Source organism: Danio aesculapii, chromosome 12, assembly GCF_903798145.1.
Source record: "Danio aesculapii chromosome 12, fDanAes4.1, whole genome shotgun sequence".
In the NCBI taxonomy this organism is placed as follows: Eukaryota; Metazoa; Chordata; class Actinopteri; order Cypriniformes; family Danionidae; genus Danio; species Danio aesculapii.
This window is the reverse complement of record NC_079446.1, coordinates 27193711-27218105: the sequence shown is the minus strand read 5'-3', so window position 1 is coordinate 27218105 and position 24395 is coordinate 27193711. Positions and strand designations below refer to the sequence as shown.

At 37.3% G+C, this 24395-nt stretch overlaps 1 protein-coding gene across 5 annotated transcripts in view; it reads right to left on the bottom strand.

The window, feature by feature from the left end:
- Window positions 1-19951, bottom strand: part of prkcea (protein kinase C, epsilon a) — a 148642-nt gene extending 128691 nt beyond the window's left edge. The window contains exon 1 of one of the 5 annotated variants that reach the window (XM_056469771.1): window positions 18824-19951. In XM_056469771.1, the coding sequence (XP_056325746.1) occupies window positions 18824-19171 (348 nt within the window). In that variant the 5' untranslated portion in view covers window positions 19172-19951. The remainder of the gene's footprint in view (window positions 1-18823) is intronic. The other 4 variants (XM_056469770.1, XM_056469769.1, XM_056469768.1 and 1 more) reach the window with 4 other exon arrangements.
- Window positions 19952-24395: the final 4444 nt, after the last annotated feature.

Genomic DNA, 24395 nt, shown 5'->3' with positions numbered 1-24395 from the left:
GCAACTATACTGAGCCAGACCACACACCAGCTCATTGGTGGAGAGGAGACAGTGTGATGAAGCCAACTGTGATATGGAGATGGTTAGGAAGTAGAGCTGTGAACCTACACTGATGGTCTCGTGGTTCAGTTCGGTTACGATTATCATGCCATCGATTCGGTTCAATTTGATATCTCGGTGCATCACGATGCATTGACGATGCTTTTCATTCAGTTTTATATTTTCGTCAGAGCACAGCAATTCCTGTATTAAAGTGTATAAATATATTTATGTACTATTTGTAATACAATTTTCTCCTTTAATACAAACAGTCAGATATATAAACTGCACCTTTAAACAGCACGAGCATTTATGGAAAATAATATAAACAAATATAAATATCCCGCTCGCATTCTGATCCTTGTCTACCAAGTTCTCTTACATCCCCTTGATTGGTCACACGCTCAACAGAAAGGGCTGCGATTGGCTTTTGTGCGCTGCGCTCTTCACAGATGAGTGACACTGATAAGGGGATGGGGCAATCACAGCTGATCTATGAGACACGGTGGAGAAAACTCTGCAGGCACGCACTTGTGTCTGTATCCAGAAGTATCGCTGTAACAGCTGAGAGGAGAGGAAAAGTCACGCCAGCAGGTCAGATGGGCCACAATGAGAGAGAGAGAAATGGAGTTCACTTTCATTCTCTCAATCGCAGTGAAATAGGGACTTCTGCTGTAAGTGTCAGTGAAAGACTGTCCAGTAAACACACACACACGCATTGAAATTGTGCACAGTTTCTGTGTTTTTCTAGTTGGAGAGTTGTAAATACTCACGCTCGCCTCCCTCGCCATAGTAAGCTACTGCGATAAAGCACATAAGAGATAAATGACGTCAGTACATAATAACCGGTTATGATTATTACTGAACCGAAGAAACAATTCATTTTGACACACCTGTTAGGAAGCCATGATGGACAAAGTTCAGTGGGCAAATCTGGCCAGGATGCCAGGGTTAAACCCCTACTCTTTTTTTTTCTTTTTTTTTTGACGCACATCCTGAGATTTTTAACGACCACAGAGAGTCCGGACCTCGGTTTAAAGTCTCATCTGAAAGACTGTGCTCACTGAGCAATATATAGTCAACATCAATATACTGGGATGTTGAGACCCACACAGACAGCAAGTTGAGCGGTCCCTACTGGTCTCACAAAGACCACTTCCGGCAGCAACCTAGTTTTCCCATGTGGTCTCTCATCCAGGTACTGACCGGGCGCAGCCTTGCTTAGCTTCAGTGCGCGACTATGTGAAAGTTGCAGAGAGCTAGCTAATCTGTTTAAACAGCACTGAAATTCTATGGTGCTTTGGTTGTATATTCCTATACAGTGATAATTCTCTGTAAACCAATCAACAATCCATAGTGAGTCAAGCTCAAGCCTTATGGTACCAATTAATGTGCTAGATACCTTTACGAAAGGACCCTTTACAAGTAGGATGGTATATTGTTCAATATTTAGTACCATTCACAATTTCTAACAATATATTTTTTCAGCATCACACCATCTCAATCTGAAATAGTCACATTGCAAGATATGCAATGTCAAATTGGAATTATAGTGGATGAGCATCACAGTTCAGAGCATGTGATTTGTGGAGTCATCACCCTAAAATAGAGTGAAAGATTTTATGTGTATGTGTTTTTAAGACCTGTTCCGATTTAAGCAAACTTAAACCAAGAGGTTGAAAAGATATATAAACCAAACTGAATTGTATGTAGTTATTTATACAATGAAGACTATACTCTATACAGTGTTATTTTTTCTATTATTAAATTTCTGTACCTCAATATTGTTAAGAATTCACAAAAAACCATAAAATTATTGTATTTGTTCGACTGTACTTTTGTACAATTGTATTTGTTGTATTGTACTTTTTGCTGATACTCCTCTACAAAATAATCCCAATCAATGTAAAAATATAAATTCATTCCAAATAGAGTTATACGAGATTTTGTAAAATTATTTTCATATCGCAATATTTATTGCAGACAAACTATATATCGCAATATCAGTTTTTGTCCAATATCATGCAGCCCTATACTGTACCGTACTGAACCATACCTCTCAGTGGAAACAACCTATTTCTAATTAAGCTATAGCAGTTTTGTAAATTCTTGTAAATTTGCTTTTAGTGGAAAATTCCATAGAAAGATGGAAAAATGTTTTAAATTTACTCATTAATTCATTTTCCTTTGACTTATTTCAGAGGTCACTATTCCAACTATTCCAGCATATGTTTTACGCAGCGCATGCCCTTCCAGCCGCAACCCAGTGCTGAGAAACACCCATACACACTCACACACTCATACACTATGGCTAATTTTGTTGACCTAATTCACCAATAGCACATGTCTTGGACTGTGGGGGAAACCGGAGCACCCAGAGGAAACACACACAAACACGGGGAGAAGATGCAAACTCCGCACAGAAACGCCAACTGATCCACCTGCGACTCCAACCAGCAAAGTTCTTGCTGTGAGGCAACAGTGCTAACCCGAGGCACCATTGTTAATCTTAGACATTTATAAAAAAAATAAAATGCATATACAGTTGAAGTCAGAATTATTAGCGCCCCTTTGATTTTTTTTTTTTTTCTTGTTTAAATGCCAAATTCCCAAATGATGTTTAACAGAGTAAGGAAATTTTCACAGTTTGTCTGATAATATTTTTTCTTCTGGAGAAAGTCTTATTTGTTTTATTTTAGCTAGAATAAAAGCAGTTTTTATTTATTTATTTTTTTTAAATAATTTTAAGGTCAAAATTATTAGCTCCTTTTAAGCAATTCTTTTTTGCAATTTTTGTCTACAGAACAAACCATCATTATACAATAACTTGCCTAATTACCCTAACCTGCCTAGTTAACCTAATTACCCTAGTTAAGCCTTTAAATGTCACTTTAAGCTGTATAGAAGTGTCTTGAAAAATATCTAGTCATATATTATATACTGTCATCACAAAAAAGATCAAATAAATCATTTCATTTCATAAATAATTTATTAGAAATGAGTTATTAAAACTATTATGTTTAGAAATGTGTTGAAAAAAAATCTTCTCTCCATTTAACAGAAATTTAATGAAAAAAATAAACAGGGGGGCTAATAATTCTGACTTCAACTGTATATAATAGAATATATGTTTTATGTTTACTGTTTGGCCAATGTTTTGTAATGTACTTATAAAACCACAATTAAACAACTTTCACTCAGAAGGAAAAAAAGCTTTTAAACTTAGAAATTTGACCTTTATGGCGATACATTTATGATTATTAATATAGACTGACATGTAAATCTTATTATAATGATTTGTGGGAATATTACCCAGCCCTAACTTAGACTTATCTTTTTCTAATAATTAATCTAATTTCTTAATCTTATGTTAACTTAATCTTATGTTTTCTTTTTCACAGAAGTAACCAAGTTTGACATTACATGAGGATTTATAAATGATGACAGGACTTTCATTTCTAGGAAAACTAACATTTTTAAGTAAACAAAGTTTGAATTGGATGATATGATGCACTGGGTAAACAGCTCATGCGAAATCTCTACCTTGTACATCCAGCACTACTGCGGCACATGGAGGTGGATGCGATTTATGGATCCGCGTCTCAGGACTAAATATAAAAAAAGATGCGTCAATCCCAGAACTTTCCAGAAAATATGGCTGTTTTTATTTTCCATCTTTTTTGAAAATGAAATATGAAAGTGGTGATGCCATGTTCACACACTCCATCACATTAATCTGTTAGTCCTGTTGATTTGACAAGGGAAGAAAGGAACTGAGACTCATCAGAGACATAAATACCACGAATTAAGACCGTCTTGGGAAACCAAAAGTAGGTCCAGGAGAGTTTTAAACACATGTGCCACTGATTTAAATGAATCTCTCCACTATGATTAAGCATCAAGGAACACTTTCTCTCCTTCTCCTTCTCCTCCTCCTCGATTTCACCCTTTCCTCCTCTACTCTCTTCATCCGTTTCTTCCTGTCTCTCTAAGACAGTTTGAGCTCTGCAACAGTCCTCCTACGTCCATCTGTCAACAGCAGAGCCTCAGCATGGTGGCCGGTCGGCAAGCACAGCTCCCATTCACACTCCAAAAATCGCACAGACGTGGCCATACGAGCAACATTCAGCTCTGCGAACACACCGGCTCTGAGTGAAACCTTCAGAGCTCCATGAATTACTAATAAGACACCACACCGGGGCTAATTGTGCATAATACATGATACAGACTAATAATGGGAGCCTTTGAAGGTCTGATTGGAATTCAGTTTGAATAAACACCGGGTCCTGAGAGGCCTTCACGGCTTTAATTTAGTAAATAGTGCAAAAAGAGAGCCGACAAAACGAAAACAGCCGTCTAATGATAAAACACTTGTGTAAGCACAGGAACAGACTACGAGCCTTTGTGTTTCAAACATCATTAGGTGTGAATTACTTTGATTTAATCTCGGGCATAAAACGAGCACACACACACACACACACGTGAGCCAATGGTTGTTGCACTGATCTGTGTGTGTGAGTGAACATGCAGAGTGTGAATAGGGTGCTGAGAGGATTCAAGTCTGTTGTTGGCTCCTGCAGAGAAGATGACTGCAGATTTGATGGGAGATTCTGGTCCCACTGTGGGCCATACAAGCTCTTCTTTAGCAAAAGGATGTCAGGAATCTGCCAACAGTTAAACCCCATTTATGCCATTCTTTTATGTAGTCCATAACTCCTTTAGATAAGGGATGGAGATAAACAGACATATATATATATTTTTTCAATTTACTTTAAGCTTAATGTTGCCATTTACAGCATTGATTTAATGAGTTAAATTGTTCTCTGATATCTACACAGTAGCTATGTGGTTTTGGCAAGTTCAAATATTCTCCAGAAATGGTTTTATATGCTCACTTATTACTCCATAAAATACACCTACATAATCAGAAGGTCTATATTGACCATATTTGGAACATTTACTCATTCATTTTCTTTTCGGCTTAGTCCCTTTATTAATCTGGGGCCGCCACAGCGGAATGAACCGCCAACTTTTCCAGCATATGTTTTATGCAGTGGATGCCCTTACAGCTGCAACCCATCACTGGGAAACATCCATACACACTCACTGACACACATACACTACGGACAGTTTAGCTTACCCAATTCATATAGCACATGTCTTTGGACTGTAGGGGAAACCGGAGCACCCGGAGGAAACTCACGCAAACACGGGGAGAACATGCTGTCTTGCTGTGAGGCGATTGTGCTACCCACTACGCCACTGTGCTGCCCCATATTTAGGGCTGTATGATTAATCGAAATAAAACCGCAATAGTGATTTGAAACATTACGATTAGCTAATCTAAACAGGCTGCAATATGAAATATATATGTATACTAGCCAAATGAGTGAGCACACTTTCGTTCTGCCCAATCAGAATTGTGCAACCAAACTATGGGTAATGCCCACGATAAAAAATAAAAACTAAAACAAAAAACAGGAAAGCGAGTGGGATGATGACATTTGCTTCAGAAGTATTAATAGACAAATTAAGAAAAACAGGACATCGACAATATGAGAATATTTTGGTTTCAACAAAAACAGGTACTTTGTAAGAACTGTTGCCCCAGCACAAGAAAATACAACAACCAGCACCTAAAAAAGCACTACAGGCGGCTAAATGAGGAGTGTCTTGCTAAAAAGTTGACTGAAAGTATTGTGACAATCTAGTAGCAAGCAACAGCAAAGTACAATTTCAGAGTTGTTTCAGCCATGTTAGTTTGCTGAGTGTTCTGTATTTTTATAATTATTTTTTGGTTTTTACAATAAGCTACACTATCTCTCTAATTTGAGTTCAACTTGTTTACAGAAAGGTAAGGCCATTTTATTTGCGTTTACTGTTTTCTCTAAAGAAAAAAATTGTTTTATTTCTAAATATTTAAAAACAAATTTGAATAAATGTTTAAGTAAGTTAATATCTGTTCATTCCTTTTTTAACTAACACTAAGCAGTAAGAAATCGGCAAGTAAAATAATAAAAAATTTAGATAATCAGATATTTTCCCCAAATCGCACAGGCCTAGCCAATAGTATTATCAACCTCTGCATAAGCAGATGACATTTAATGAAGAGTTGCTATTCTTTCACTTGAGAAAAATCACAGTAAAAGCTGAGTAATTAGAGAGGTTCATTAAACACAATACTTAGCAGTCTATTCAATTCACCTTTATTTGTATAGCGCTTATACAATGTAGATTGTGTCAAAGCAGCTTCACATAAAAGGTCACAGTAAATAGGAACAGTGTAGTTCAGTTTGTAGTGTTTAAGTTCAGTTCAGTTTAGCTCAGTTCAGTGTGGTTTAATAATCACTACTGAGAGTCCAAATACTGAAGAGCAAATCCAACGATGCGCAGCTCTACAGATCCTGAACCATGCAAGCCAGTGGCGACAGCGGAGAGGGAAAAAAAACTTCACTAAAGGCGGAAGTGAAGAAAAAAAACCTTGAGAGAAACCAGGCTCAGTTGGGCATGACCATTTTAATTTCTCCGCTGGTCAAACGTCTTGTGCAGAGCTGAAGTCTCAGCAGCAGTCTACATATGTGTTACAATTTAATTTTTTTTTTTTATTTACAACAAACAAATTTTGGCAAATTTTACAATAAACATGATGAAATAACAAGGTAAAATTAGACATGCCTTATGCCTCTTCGGTGTGGCGCTGAATAAATGTATGAAGAGTTCAGATGCAAAACCCTCTAAATCCATCAGACCTCTTTTTTTGTAATTGAGCATTTTCTATCAGGCTCCTATAATTAGGTTCAGACGTTTTTTTTTTTCTAGATAATGAAAGGGTTATTAGCTAGTAAGTAAAATCACTTATTTCAAAAATGTCACTTTAGATAAATCTTTGGTTTTTAAGGTAGATTTTCTTTAGCATCAAAACCAGCTAAATCCACTTTTTTTTTTTTTTGCAAAAAAACTCTAAATCCACTGATTGGGACAAGACAGTGTAATTAGTTGAAAAATCACAAAAGATGCAATTACAAATTATTTTACCAAACATAAAACACATTACACAAACCACCTAAAATTAAAAGTACATAAATCTGCCAAGTGGTGGGTCATTCCGCTGGGGTAAACCAGGGACAAAGCAAAAGGAAAATGAATGAATGAAATCTGTCAAGTAAGTAGTGCATTAATCAATACCATTAAGATTGACATTAATTATATCTTAACAATCTGTTCTCATTTCTGATATTTGGGATTTAGATTTAATGTAAGTAGAGCAATGTAAACATTGCAAACACTGTAAACTAAGCTTGGTAGATTCAAATAATGTAGTGTAAAAACATTGTGAAACATCAATATCTGTGCACTGTGTATAAAAGGCTCATCAGACGTAAAGGTAATATGAAGTAATATAAATAATGTATAATTTTATACATAATATTTATCTTTTAAAAAATAGCTTACATTAGCAAATAAAACACAAGGTAGGCCTACTGGGCAAAAAGCGAAATGTCTCTCAGACACTTCTAGAAGCTGTCATTCATTCATTGCCACCATACTCAAGTAGGTCTATTTTTTTGTCTCTTGTTTATCCTCATAGCATTCATGTGGGATAAAAGAACAGCATCTTGTTTAACTTTGTCTTTGGTGAAACAGAGTTGCTATTTAATGTATAGTAAATAGGACACATTCAAAGTAGTGTCACTGCGCAGGAAAACATTATGAATGCATGCAACACTTACATTGAAAACATTTTATTCGATTCGCTCCTGATTGGTTCACGTGACATAGTGATTTTCAAAGGTAAGTGGCGTTTAGAGGCTTTTTCAAACAAACTGTTATTTTTGAATGTGCTGACGCTGGGATTTATATGATTTGAAGCAAAAATATCTGTTGAACTACTTGCCTAAAGCATTCACTTAATGTCATTAGCTCATTTTGGGCGGAAATGGCAATTAGCAGCTTTTATATCTGAACTCTTCCTATAATCTATAGACTGTATAAAGTATAATCTGTAAACCAGGGGCATGTGCTAATCCCAGAATAAAGACGTTATTCTCTATACACAGTCAAACCAACGCTTGTAAAAGCAATGCTTAGTCAAAAACAACCTGACGCATGCACACAGAAAACCATTCCGGTGCGATCACGTGCCACTACAGCTTGACTGTGCCCCACTAGAGCTCTATGTCTAGCAATGCCCCTCCTGTAAACTATATCCCACATTTTGCATTCTGACTAGCTGAAGTAACGCATTAAAAAGAAACTAACGCTGGCTTTCACTTTTGCTGCATCTCCCGTTTTCAATACAGGAGTTCCAAATACATAGTAAGTTTGCTATAAACTTAACACTTAAAACAAATGGAGGACATGATCATTGTTGTAATCTTAAAACACAGCCTAGGGTTTGCATTTGAACTATCTCGAGTGCAACATATCAGTCTGTGTTTTGGCTGGTGATCTCCTGATGGCTCTGTTGTTCGTCAGGTCTGAACGGCGTAATTGACCTAAAATAGCTTCATGCCAATAGTCACGAAACAGTCTGTTTCATGTTCCGATTGGCTTTTTGTCCACCGGTGTTTATACTAGCACAATTTACATGAGAATGAGGAAACACTGATGTCTGAGGCTCACAATATGGCCATTTCCAAATAGTGATCTCTTGTTATTCGACTATGACTAAGTATATGCAGATTTTCTTTATAGGGCACTATTAACTATTAACACAAAAAGAAGGCTAAGCTTCTTTGATAACTTGTATCTAATATACATTTCTATATTTTTAACATTTACAGACCCAATGGTTTCCTCTCCAAGAAAAAAAAAAACAGAGATTAGAGTCTCAAAAACCATTATTAATAATGATGAATGGTAGTCTTGATCTATTTTTTTATGTTTATATTTTTTTTAGTATGCTCAGACATGGGTCATATTTTAATAGGGATGAACTGATTCCACTTTTTTTTTTTACAAACGTACGAGTACGTTTTTTACAAGTACGACTATTTTAAAATTGTGTACTCGCAGATACCGAATACCGATTCCAATACTTCTTAGATTTGGTTTCAATGAAAGCGCAATTAATTTGAAGAGGTTTTATTTTTTGCCTGTAGCAAGGATGAGCACAAAAATCTTTAACAGAAGGCTGCTCCAAGCCAAAATATACACACATTGTTAATAACCCTGCAAATCTTATCGATTACCAATTAAGCAAGGGCATTTAAGGGATAAGTTATCCTTGGGCTGACACGCATCCAAGACTTCACACAAGTGTGTGCAGTGTACGTTAACTTATGGAGTCACTCCCATGACACTGCATATTGGGAATGCATAAAACCCTGTAATGCAATGTTCTTAGTTATATATAGTCCTGCCATTTATCCGCAGGTCAGGTAATCAAAAAGTTTAACTATATGGTTGGGTCACGTGTGGATAAAATCAATAGTTGGTTATGCAAACTTTGAGTATTTTCTCTATAATATTAAGATGTTTTAAGCAATTTTATCTTTACTAGGCATGGGACGATAACTGTTTTCAAGGAATATCATGGTTTGGAAAAGTCATGGTTTCAAAACCGCCAAAATTTTCTGTTATAACGTTTCGACGGTATATGTAAGATTTTTTTTTTTAGGACAACAGTCTCTCCAGCAGAAAACATATCCAAAGATGCCATTTTAAATTGTAAAGAAATCTGTGTTTTTGAAACTAATGAAGACAGCAGAAGTCAATGATCCATTTATATAATTTAACCTGACATGTTTACTGTTCCAAAATATTTTAAATGTTTCGCAAAATAAAATATTTTGGCTATGTCCAAAATTGCCTACTACTCAGTAGGTTCATCATTTAAATTACAATTTACTTCTCGACCAATAGAAAAGTACATTCTATACAGTATGAATGTGAGAAGTATGAATGAGCCAGGAGGTACTACGAATGCCATTTTGTCATCATCACGTGACATATCTGCTTCGCTCCCATTCATGAATTCTCTTGCGGCTCATCATGGGATCCATCGGATGCATACTTCAGAACCTCGCAGAAGTAGTAGTTCATCCAGGTACTTCTAGCATACTGTTTTTCAAACTCTATGAATCCGGACATACTACTCTGCTCGCATACTGTTTTTAGCGTATTATATAGTATGGAACTACGTGATTTGGGACACAGCCATTGTTCAAAACAGGAAAAAAAAGTTCTTGTTTTTTACCCAAACATTTGAAAAGAATATATTTTAGAGCAGTGATCACAATACCGTGAAACCGTGATATTTTTATCCAAGGTTATCATACCGTTAGAATCTTACACCGGCACATGCCTAATATTGACATAGTGCTACAAATACGCATACCCTCACAGGATCACATTGCATATTCAGTTTATTCTTCAGTATCAATTTGTTAATATATATTTTTTAACTAATTGTTTACAAGGACTAAGCTATTAATATATAATACATTAATTAATATAATAAGACACTGAAGTCAGGTAGGACAACAAATCACATTCACATAGTGAAATACTGTTAAGTGGTCTCAGTAAGTGGTATCAGCATTTTATGTGTGATACGAGTACGAGTATTTTAACCAAGTATCGACCCGATACTGGTATCGGTGCATCCCTATATTTCAGCATTCTCTGGTGACACAAAAAAAAAACAACAATCACAAATATGCATATTAAACACAAAGTGTCATGTAGTCACTGTCCATCTGTACTCTTTACAATTGCTGTGCATAACTGCATAATCTAGTCTACACTGTATACTTGCTGTAAGTTCATGCTTGAAAAATAAAATTGTGAAAGAAAAAGAAACAATTGAAAGGAATTTTTTAAATAAATCAAATAACTGGTAATAATGACAACGTCTGGCACAAGCTACAAAGAGAGGGTACTCCCATATGTGGTGTATTTTACTGTGGAGGTGAGTGTATAAGTGTGTGTGAGTAACTGGGTCATGTAGATAGCGGTGCAGATCAGGCATATTTGCCAGAGTATCTCATATGTCACCTGTATTGTTCCCTTTCACTGCAAGCATGCTCAATATGCCCCGGGCGAGAGCTCAACGCAGCATGTGAAAGCTAGACAACTGGCAGTTACACAGACAAACCTGCAAAAACACACACAAACCAAACCATACAAGAGAACGAACGAGGAAAGACACGATTCAATATAAAAGCAGAACAGCTTGACAAACATATAAAGACATTTCAATGGTCTTTCATCAAATCGCTTCATAAAATTAATTAGTGCTGCTGGATGGACTGATCCTGCTTACACATAATTCACCCTTCCCCCCAAATCCCCAGATCTGAGAACTGATGAAAAACACTGTAAAACAAACACCGCGATGTGAGAAGGTTTCTGTCTGTGCAAGTCAACATGTCGCCACTTTCGATTAGAAGCGCAGATACGAGATTCCCAAGAAACCACTGATGGATGAAGGAACTCAATCAACACCCAGGTTTGATATGCTCTGTGCTTGGCAAGAGGGTGATGAGGGTTCCTGTGGCAACCGTGTGCCAAGGAGGGGGAGAAGTCGGTTTTTAGCCTCATCCTGGCCTATTTGTGCAAGTGAGGGCAGATGATGTCAATGTCCAGTAACCAGGACGCACTGTATACCTAAGGCCAACAATTCAGAGGAGACAACCGAAAGAGGGCTGCTGGGCATAAACCTGTAAAATACTGAGTGCAATCGATAAGTGTAATGTAAGCTGTAATGCAGTGGAAAGACATTAAGGAAACCGAAGGCCTTTAAAGCTCATTATCTGCAGCTAAAGCAACACTCCCGGTGAAATGTGCTTTAAGAATTTGGAGCTGGTTTGTAATGGGCTGGATATAATGTCAGGACCATAAAATATCTGTGAAATTAACAAGGATAGTCGGGACAACAAAACGGAAGGGAAGGAAAAGAAGGTGAAGGAAGCAGAGTGACAGAAGGAGAGGGACAATGCAAGGAAGGAGAATGAAAAAAAACCCCAAAAAGACAAGAGTAAACGAATGGCTACATCATCAGCAGAAGTTCTGCTTGCCACGGGCGACCCTCTCTTTATAGAGGACTCCCCTGTAAAAACTTGGTAACTGAAGGTTGTATCTATGTAATGTATTGTGTATTTACTGTGTATGGCCACACACCCAAAGCGCTTCACAATCATGAGAGGGGATCTCTCCACACCACCACCAGTGTGCTGCATCCACTTGGATGATGTGACGGCAGCCAGTGCGCTCACCACACAGCAGCTATTGGTGGAGTGGAGAGACCGTAATGGAGCCAGTTTAGTGGATGGGATGATTTGGAGGTCATGAACATAAGGGCCGATTGAGGGAATTTGGCCAGGACACCGGGGTTACACCCCTACTCTTTACGAAAAGTGCCATGAGATTTAAGAGAGTCAGGACCTCGATTTAACGGCTCACTGAGCAATATAGTCCCCTTCACTATACTGGGGCATTAGGACTCACACAGATCGCAGGTTGAGTGCCTCCTGCTGGCCTCACAAACACTACTTCCAATAGCAACCTAGTGATCTTTCCATGTGGTCTTCCATTCAGGTACTACCAGGCCCAGCCCTGCTTAGCTTCAGTGAGTAACTGTTCTTGGGCAGCAGGGCGACGTCACAGATATCCCTATAGATAGGGTTAGGTACCAAACTGTGCCATACACCTGTTAAACAGATATGTATTCGAACTATATTAAAAAGCAGATTTCAGGGTCATTTAAATGCCTAAATTGTTGAATGAAATCAGCGATTAGAATAGAATAGAAGATTGGAAATATACTTCTTTATACAAAGAAGTAAATAGGCTACATTTTTTATAGGAACAATGCACTTATTTGAAAATGAGCTCATTTTACAATTACCCTAGTAATTAAACAGTTGAATTTTACCAGAGTTTTTACCAAACAGTTTTTTTTTTCTATTCAGCCTCTGGATCTGGTAGGACCTTATTTATGTTAGCTTAGCATACATCAATGAATCAGATTAGACCAGTAGCATTTTTCTAAAAAGAAAAAAGGTTTGACTATTTACCTTTGTAAAGCTTGACTCTTCTGTAGTTACATTGTGTACTAAGACCGACAGAAAATGAAAAGTTGCTGCTTCTACGTCGATATTTCTAAGCTCTATTCACCTGATTCTTCACATATGAGCGGGCGCAGCCATTTGAATCTTTTTGGTTCAAGACTTCCAGTCTCGTTCACTTCCATTCATTTTTAGACATTAAAAAGAGCTCGGTATGCTGATTGATGTTGTAAACTGATTTTCTTATTATTTTATTCTACTTTGTCTGTATAGTCATGAACACACTTGTTTGTAGAGCAAGTAGTTTGACCGTTTTCTGTGGTTTATTATTCCTAGTCATTTCTCCCATATGCAACTGAATCAGAAGTTCTAAAACAATTGCAAAAACAAACACACTTCCACATTAAAGAATAAGGTCAATACTCCCACTCTTGTGACAACTTTTCAAATTCTCAGTCTTAATACACAATGTAACTACAGAAGAGTCAAGCTTTAAACAGGAAAATTATGAAAATTTATCTAAATCTTTTTTCTAACTGTTTGTCTAAGGTTCTAATCAGATTCAATGATCTATGCTAAGCTAAGCTAAAGGTGTTGCCGAGATCGGAGATCAGCTGAACGGATTGAAAAATGGTAAGACTCAAATTTTTAACTATAAGAATTGTGTAAAATGAGCAAATTTCTAAAAAAGTGGAGTGTTCCTTTAATCAATAAACCCCAAGCAATAGAACTGTAATGTATAATAATTGTTAAACCTGCTTATTGTATGTGTGCAGGCCAACTTTTATAACCATCCCACATGTGTTGAATCATTTGAATGTTGAATCATGTTTGCACTAATTTGTCCAGATATAAAGCTAGCGGAGCCATTGCTTGTTTCACAGTCAGAAAATAAATAGAAAAACGGAACAACATTATTAAAGACAGCAGTAATTATAGACGTGATGAGTTGTCAGTGCTAATGCTACTACATTACTTTAAACAAGTACAAAAACAAGAGGTGTAGTTTTTAATTTTGCCAGTGAAGGGAAATATGGTCATAGTTATACTAGTTCCATTTACTTAATGCATTATATTCATGTAAACTTTTTAACTTTTAATATATCTTTCAATTTAAATATATTTTTAAAAATAGATGGGACATATTTACAGCAAAGAAAGATGTATTTTGATGATGCCGAGTGTGAAATCATGGTAGTTGCCATTTTCATTACATCCTATGGTATTGCTTCAGATATCATAGTCATGGATGAGCTAAAGTATTCAAAACTTATTATCATGGTAGTATGAAGCAGAGTAAGGCTGACTGCCATCAAAGCGAAACAAGAGCATTGAAGAAATTGTTGATGAGAGAAGAACATAACGCAGCAAAAAGAAGCACAGCTTTTATTATGCCAGAGTCAACCAGTTCTTCTGGTTGTGATCACGTGGAGAAGATCAATGTGTTTTTTTATTTTATCATAAATACATTTTAAGGTTCTTTTATAATGTTGCTCTGTCCAGTCTAAAAAATGCACAACATATTAAAAGTGTGTTTTGCATGGGCAACACATGGCGACATGAAAATAATCTTACATATTGTGCCTTTAAATAAAAAATAAAAGATATTCTCTGGTGTTTTCCAACTTTTTTGTGGATAGTATAGTTTAAAGGCACAGTTTATAGACTGATACCATTTTAAAAGTATCAATTTAGCACCACTATCGCAAAGAAACAAAACGTTACCCAACCCAACCTTTAGATAAGGGCCACTTTCGCTGGTGATAATGGGATTGTTGCTAACTTGAGCTAAGGGTGTCGTGGATGATCTCTGCAGGGTCAGACATTCCATAAAGGGGCTGATGGAAGGCTTGTAAATTATTCAGTCCCTTCCTGCCTCACACAACAAAGACGGGAGACTGTGTCTCAGTAGAGTCTGAGAAGCATCTACAAAGACCAAGATCCAATTACCTCTTCCGTTAAATGCTACACAGACAGCTAACAAGTCACTCAAACCTAACTCCCCATCGGCTAAGGGTTAAGAAAAAAATGTGTGCACCTAAAAGTGGCGTAATTTCTAAAAATCCTTGTTGCATCGTATACAAGAAGACCACAGTGTGTGGATGTGGAACAATTACAAGCCACAAACCCAACGGAGAAGTGGTAAAGCAACAAACATGACACAACAGCGTCTTCTTTAGAGTCTGAGGTCCTGGTTGGTTGCTTTTTTCCTCTGAACAGTTTTGTAACACTGCGGGTACTATTACTCTACAGTTCTGTTTGTGTTTGTTGAGTTAGAGGAGTCATCTAAATTAGTAAGCATGCTTCCCTTGTTCCAAAGCTCCACCTGTATGGGTAACAGTGGGAGTGAATGTACAGATGAAGCTCATTGGATGTGAACAGTGTGGGTTTCTCAGGAGACGTCTGGCTCCAGCCTCTGGTGCTCAAATGACGAGCCAAGAAACAAATGTCCTCCCAAAAATTAGCCTCATTTGGTTTCCTTTTCAGTCTCAGGAACACTGTAAGTTTATTCATTCATTTGGGACGTCACTTCAAACTTTTAGGTTTACAACCTAAGGCTTCATCTATGATGTATTCTAACATAAAAAATGCTTAAATATCACATTACCAATGAGTTTGCGCAACATTCTGAATTAGTTGGAGGGGATCCAAACTAAAATGCCTATATGTACGCAAATTAACTTGTGCATTAATATTTACAATACCAAAAGAATGTTAAAAACAAAACCTAAAATTATTTCAAGATCTTAGTTTAAGTATCTTAGTTTCTCCCATTTTAACTGTGCCAATTGGCATATAAAGCAGCATATTTAACAGTCAACAGATTTTACTATTAGACCTACCAATGTGTTAAAAACAATGCTGCTGCCTTTTTTCCAGAGCCATTTTTATTGTCACTGACAAAATGGTGTTTTACTCTGTAAACATAAATTCATGGCATTCTTTATTTTGTTTTTCCATCCATTTTATGGTAGCCATTATTTCTAAATAAATGAATTAAATAATATTATTGATTAAAAAAATCTTTCTAAAAAAGGTTTCATGAAATCAACAGTTCAATTAAAATTCTGATCTGTACTTCTCTTGTAAATTCTCAATTCAACTTAGGGCTGGGCGATAAAAATCAATATCCATAATTACACTGTCTGTCATCCATCCGGTCGCCTGGTTATGAGAGATGCCAGGGGAGCGCGAGCACAAAGCGCATATAAAATGGTGAAGGAAACCACGCGTTCGTCACTTCAGGTCAGAATAACAATACACGATGTTATGAATGCCGTATAGCAGGGGTCACCAATCTCGGTCCTGGAGAGCCGGTGTGCCTGCAGGGTTTAGCTCCAACTTGCCTCAACACACCTGCCTGAATGTTTCAAGTACACCTAGTAAGACCTTGATTAGCTTGATCAGGTGTGTTTGATTAGGGTTGGAGCTAAAATCTGCAGGACACCGGCCCTCCAGTAACAAGTTTGGTGACAGTGAGGAGTGAGGAGATTGTAAATAAAAAAGGATGTAAGGATGTCGCCAGAGAGGCTTTTTGGTTTCTTTTCTTGTGCATCCCAGGCACTAGCTCCCCATCTGAAAGATATTTTAGCATAGGGGTAATGTTGTCATTTAACTTCACAATTTGTAAAGTTGCAGTATGTATTTGAATAATGATAGTTGGCTCATTTACTTGAAAGCTCAGATTTGATTTTCATAATTTGTTTTGCTTACAGAGTTTGAGAATTACTGTATCCTTATTATTCACGTCTTATAGATGTTGATCTACCTTTACCATTGTGCACACTTCGTAACATTTTATTCATCAAGTTTAAGAGTCTCTTTAACACTTATGGTTATAATTATCAAGAGATGAAATATTCTGTTTAAATATTCTTTCTACTATTTGCCTTAGTGATGTTGGTAAATTAAAATAAAGTGGTTAAATAAGAAAAAAAATCCTAATTTTCCTAATTGTATTGTTAAAAAAATGTTAACAAAATCGATATCGAATGATATGAAACATAATATCATGGTAATTTTTCTTTGCAATATCACCCAGCCCTAGTTCAACTCAGAAAGACATACAAGCTAGATCACCAGCTACCTTTACCCTCTGTCCACACAGCGATCATCTCAAGAAAGCAAACTCTTGCCTTTGCTAATCTGCATAAATGAGACATGGCAGATAAAGATTGTAGTTCTGTGCCTCTCTAGAAAATTAGACATACCAGAGATTCTATGTCTGAATCGATGTTTTCAAGCATGTCTGTGGCTATGAAGCCTGACAAAACATTCAGCTCCAATTATGTCAGATGCGTTTGCCATGATTAACATATGGCCGAAACTGCCCTTTTGCTGCCATTTTTGTATGACTGGCATAGAGTATGTAGTATTACCCTTTCACTGGCCAAAACCAGACTAACAAATAAAAGAGCATCATACACCATTTGTGATGTTAATGTTAGCATTTGAAGATCAGCAAATTGGTTTAGCATGCAACACATTTTTTTCAACTTCCCAAAATGTTTCCCTTTAATTCATAGGTGGGATGCATGGCTAGTGGAGAACTCAGGATGTTTTATGATTAGGCAGATTGTCAGTTGTGATGGGGGAATGCAAAGATTAAATTGATTTCCTTCTCACTCTCTCGCTTGACACATTTGCAGCATGAGTTGCCAGTGACAGGAGGGGAAGATTGACCAATGCAGCGACATAATCGATATATGCTGACCTTTCCCTGGGTGTCTAACGACCAAATATACAAAACACTCCCCACTACACCCTCTCAGCTGGGTGAAGATTATATAACAGACCAACTCATAATTCCAGGCATGATTAGAATGCTAAATGAGACTATTTTTGCATGACATTGAAACATATAACACCGCAGCATCAAAACATTCAACATTGAGATACTGCATTTGTAGTTTTGTGCGCTATTACAAACCCTATAAAACACAAATGCATGAGTATATGTATGCATTGCCATCTAGTCCTTTTTCACTTAGAAAATATCATAAGAATTATTCTCAAAAGAGCCATTAGACTCTAATGAAAACCAGAGAACTGAGCCTCACAGAATGGGCCTATTACATACAACTGGACAAAATCTAAAATAAGGTGACTGGAAAAGTGAAACACATCTCCATGGTTTTGCCGCCCCGTGGCTATCATAATTATTCCAAAGAGATGCCAAGATAAATTATGTGTTGAAACATTACACTTCAAGCAAACAATGTGTCAAATTCGCTTTACAGCTTGCATAATTAAGAATTGATTATTTCCTTCTCTGACACGGGAGTGCTTACGTCTCATGAAGGCAATTTGCAAACCAGCTTCACTTGATGGAAACTGCAAATGTGATCTGGATTTGACAGACCATGTTTTGGTCGAGAAATGGGAAAACCCCCAGAGCGTGAGAACTGAGCTGGAAAACAAGGGGCTTTGCTGGGGAGAAGCTGCAACAAACCAGCCCCCGTGAAAATGATGGCCTACACAATAGATGAGATTTTCAATTCTGAAAAATTACTTTGAAAACCTCCATATTAGCTTGGAGTAGCAAACAAATGATTAAATAAATCAGGTTTGACAAATAAAAGTAGACACCCATCATGTCCAGTGCTGGGCTACTTTAGGATTGAGAAACACTGGTTAATCTAGTCCAGTGATTCTCAATCCTAGTTTTGAAGTGTTCCAGAATCTCGGGTGTGAGAGAACAGTAACACACCCAAATGTGCTGTGGTGAGATTTAAACGATTTTACTATGTCAATAAATTGTGAGATAAACATACCCAATCTTCAAAGTGCCTACTACCATTCTGCAGCAGGTCTTCAAACTGTATAGTGCAGTTGGCCACAAAGTCATCATAACCGATGGGCGCATCATGAAAGACAGACAGTTCGATTTTCTTCCCATCATAAACCTCTGTTACAAACTCATCATTCCAAGCCGGACTGTTAGTCTTCTGCTTGGTAGAAGTTTGGCCCACACGGGAATCATCCACATTGAGGGCGATATAGGTGTCCAGGAGAAAAGTCTGGGTCTTCGGACCCACAGCGTGCCGGAGAGACCATGCGGTGGGCTTCAGATCCAGAGCCTCACAAACCTTGATCTTCAACACTCCATTAAAAACCACCATGATGACGCTCAGTCGAGATGCAGCTGGCTTCTTTGAGAGAACAGACGGCTTCAAAAGCAGGTTTTGATTCAGGGGGTCGCTATACCCGTAGATGTCATCACGTCATCAGTATACATGCATGTATAGATGGATGCGGTGATGATTTAATCCCCCAAACCACTACACGGATCAACGTGATTCTCTCATTTGAACGGAACGATCAAATAGGATACAAAAAACGCGATATGCAAAACCAGAGGCTGCTGTTTTTGTTTACGGTCCGTCTTTCCACGTAATGGGAAGCATACGTAAACAATCGAATTCCGTACGTCTGGAATAGCGCTGAATGAGAGGAACGAGAGTCCGAGAGACAAAATATCGGTAATAGCAATGAGGAAGATATCCCAAATGTGATGGTCTTCAGCGGAGCTCGTCTTGTACTATTGGTTTTCCAATAGGCGTTGAGTGGGAGAGGCGTTTGGGATTCCTCCTTCTCCCAATGTGCTGCCGATCCGCGCGGAGACTATTGCCATCCACTCGCCGAGATATTTAGCCGCTTCTTTTCTTTGTTGATTTGAGAAGGCGAAACCATTTGAGCTACACGCTCGTGTAGTCCTTTGCACTGCAGTCTTCCTCCCTGTTCACCCTCTCCGTCTGTCTCTCTGTCTCCCTCTCTCTCTCTCCCTCCCTGTGCTCGAGCGCCAGTTCAGGAAATGCGCAAAACACGTCAGATGATTTAAGCCGCGCCGCGTCCACTCTGCGCCGGATGGGGGAGCGTGTGTGTTCAGACAGAGGAGCAGCGGCGTGGGGAACAGAGGGAGGCAACCGAGGGCTGGATCAAAACAGTCTGTTTGGCCCATTAATGAACCAAGTCATGTCTAAGGTAGCTACCTGTGAAAGGGTTATGGCTAGATCATAAGTACGAGTAATTAAAAAATATGTTGGACTGGTTTTTCGGGTTTTAAAGAACATGCTACAATCGTTTAGATGTCTGTGGACTTCTAAAATATATAAGTTTGTAATAATCGTGCAATGTAAATGCCATCAATACAGGCGACAAGTATACAGATATAGTTTATAAATGGGTCTTAAGTATTTTAGTTTCTCTTAAGTTAGTCCTATTAAGTTAGTTTCTTTCTGACTTTCCTTTTTCTCCAAACCCCACTGTGCTGTTTACCTGTTTCAGCTTTTAACTGTTCTGCAGTGATTATAGTTATAATGTTTATTTATATTTACTTCCTTTATTTAAATATTGTTTTTAAATTAATTAAACATTAATATAATTACTTGTATATTGTATTATGTATTTATTTTTTTCTATTTTTTCGTTTTTATATAATGAATTTAGTAATCTTAATGTTTGTTAGTTTTTTATTTTATGTTGCTAACACCTGATTTTAAGGTGCAATTCTCACTATCAACAAACCATTAACTATCATTTTTGCCTCAACAAACTCCTAATCTGCTGCTTATTAACCATTTTTATAGTGGTTAGCTATTGGGTAGAATTGGGGGTGTATAAGGTCATGCAGATTATGTACTTTCCAATTTCAGATAAACAACTAAGTGTAACAGGCAGGTAATGAGTCAATAACTGGTTCCTTAAGCTAAAGTGTTACAATTTGTTTCTATGTTTGTTTGTTTGCTTGCTTGCATGTTTTTTTCTCCAAACCCCCCAGCATTCCCTTGTGGCCTTCTAGGGTTTCATAATGTTTTCATTCATTCATTCATTCATTCATTCATTTTCCTTAAGCTTAGTCCCTTTATTTATCAGGGGTCGCCACAGGGGGATGAACCACCAACTTATCCAGCATATGTTTTACACAGCGGATGCCCTTCCAGCTGCAACCAAGTACTGGGAAACACCCATATACACTCACATTCACACACACTACGGTCAATTTAGCTTGTTCAATTCACCTATACCACATATATTTGGACTGTGGGGGACACCGGAGCACCCGGAGGTAAGAAAATGCAAACTTCACACAGAAATGCCAACTGACTTAGCCGGGACTCAAACCAGCAAGCTACTTACTGTAAGGTGACAGTGCTAACCACTGAGCTACCATGTTGCCCTTTCATATAATTTAATTTAAATTGATTAATTTCTTTAAGCAGTTACATCACCTGGCCTTTCATATATGTTATAAAATGCAGTTTTGTAAAAAGAACCTTGATTTTGCTTCCTTTGAATTACTCAAATGTATGCAACAATTTAAGATTAACAAATGTCAAATAAACAGTTTCCATTGTGGCTAAAATTTGATATGTGAGCTTGCAGCTTCTTATAATAGGCGGATTGAGAGCTATTAGTGACTGGTTGTTAAGTATAAATGCACAAATCTCTTACTTTATCTCTAAACTACTTGCCTTTCCAAAATGTCAGGCAGTTCTGACAAATAACTCTCCTTTTACTTATTCCAAATCAAGACATATTGGTTATCTGCCCCCTATGGCATAATTATATTCAGGAATTGTATAACATGACACTGATTTGCTTGAAACTGCAGTCTCTCAGCATCATGTGGTCAAAATGTCTTTGATTCAAGGATAATCGCAACAGCTGTTGAAACAGAAAGTGTTCTACTTATGTAATTTACTGAACTCTAGTGGTGGAAATTTGCACTGCACTGATATCATTACATAAATTATTTATGCAAGCAAACATAAATCAAGAACAGCCTGTTTAAGTTGACGGATGACATGCAACTAAACAAAACAAATCATTTAAATGGATTTCTACATGCGCATATTGAATTATGTTGAAGAGATCAGACAGTAGCGCAAATGAGACGCAGACATGAACATATGACGTTATTCCAATAGGTGGCACTGTGAATTCAAATACACTACAAAGAACATCAGAAACTCCAAATGATTCAGTTTTCTGTGTTTGTGCTGCTCAAACGCAAAACTCACAACAAATAGGCTGATAATGAGAACAAATAAGTTGAATTATACATTTAAGTTTTTAGTTTTACTCTTTATATGCAGCTTATAGGGGCAAGAATGTCAAAATACTGCTAAATGGCTGGCAAGGGGGAAAAACAACACAACAAATTACCTTTGGATGGAGACAAAATCTATATATAACGTGTATGCTGTGCACACTTTCCACTGTTTATTAATATTCAATAATCCTGTAGAACTGTTTGCGGGGAGCTTTATTTGAATTGGTTTCCATGCCCGTCCATTGTTGTGGTATAGTTATGGCATGTATAAACAAACTGGTGGTTTGCTTTACATGTTGGTCAGTTTCTTTCCAGCTCTGAACGTCAGACTTACCAAACCCAAACAAACACACTGCAGTACCATGCCAGCCTTGCAGAGGGTGCTGTTGTGTTTATTTAAGCTCAGACTCCAGGGGAGATTAGAAATGTGTGCTGAGCTCTTACATTTATTTATCCTACTAGTAGCCTATTACTTAACCAATTAACTAATTTGATTATTACGAACTAATACTTATTATTTAAATCAAATGAGGACCTCTCAGGTGTGACTATGTATGCTAGTGGTAACTTTATGATACTAATATTTATTGCTAAAAAATAGTACTTATTTTAAACATAAGTAGGCCTAATACATATTATTATTATTATTATTATTATTATTATTATTATTACTCATTTTAATTCATTTTAGCGTAATAAAAACTTATTACGCTAAAACAAGTAGCCAATTTCTTCAATAGATAGTACACTTACCTGCCACTTTATTGGGTACACCTTACTAGTACCGGGTTGGACTCCCTTTTGCCTTCAGAATTGCCTTAATCCTTCGTGGCATAGATTCAGCAAGGTTCTGGAAAATTCCTCAGAGATTTTGGTCAATATTGACATGATAGCATCACAGTTGCTGCAGATTTTTTGGCCATACATCTATGATGTGAATCTCCCGTTCCAACATATTCCAAAGGTGCTCGACTGGATTGAGATCTGGTGACTGTGGGGGCCATTTGAGTACATTGAACTCATTGTCATGTTCAAGGAACAAGTCTGAGATAATTCGTGCTTTATGACATGGCACGTTATCCTGCTGGAAGTAACCATCAGAAGATGGGTGTGCTGTGGTCATTAAGGAATGGACATGGTCAGCAACAATACTCAGGTAGGTTGTGGCGTTGACACGATGCTCAATTGATACGAATGGTCCCAAAGTGTGCCAAGAAAATTCCCCCACACCATTACACCACCACCACCAGCCTGAATCGTTGAATCAAGGCAGGATGGATTCATGCTTTCATGGTGTTGACGCCAAATTCTGACCCCACTATCCAAATTTTGCAGCAGAAATCGAGACTCATCAGACCAGGCAACATTTTGGTGAGCCTGTGCAAATTGTAGTCTCAGTTTCCTGTTCTTAGCTGACAGGAGTGGCACCCGGTGTGGTTTTCTGCTACTGTAGCCCATCCGCCTCAAGGTTGGACGTGTTGTACGTTCAGAGATGTTCTTCTGCATACCTCTGTTGTAACGAGTGGTTATTTGAGTTACTGTTGCCTTCCTATCAGCTCAAACCAGTCTGGCCATTCTCTTTTGACCTCTGACATCAACAAAGCATTTGTGCCCACAGAACTGCCGCTCACTGGATATTTTCTGTTTTTCGGACCATTCTTTGTAAACCCTAAAAATGCATTCAGTTTCTGCCATGTGATTGGCTTATTTTTGGCGGAAATTTGCCTTAATGAGCGGTTGGACAGTTGTACCTAATAAAGTGGCCGGTGAGAGTATACTACATTATGTAGTGCCTGTTTATTAGATACTAGTAGACTACTTGTTAAACACTCGTACCTATGAAATAGATTCTATTAGTTAATAACAATACATTTTATTCATAATGCGCTTTTCTAAGACCCAAAGCACTAAGTTAATGTTTACTTGATGGTAATACTAAGGTTTTTGAAATGTATTTTTTTATTTTACTAGTAAGATTTTGGCTACTCTAAGAATTTTAACTTCACTGTTACATAATTAAAAAAATCAGTAGTATACAATTACATCAAAAATTAGACTAGTAAATAAAAAGATGCATTAAAACATGTAGTAAATTTTCAAACTAACTAAGAGGTTATGCATTATGTATTATTATTTATTAAAAATAATATGCGCCTGTTCATTTAGGGTAATTCTAACAATAAAGATATAAACATTCTTAATGTAAAACAATAGTCCACACCTCAATTAAAATGACAATGAAAAAGAGAAGCAATATCATTGGTATCAATTTCAAAACCTTTTTTTACTGC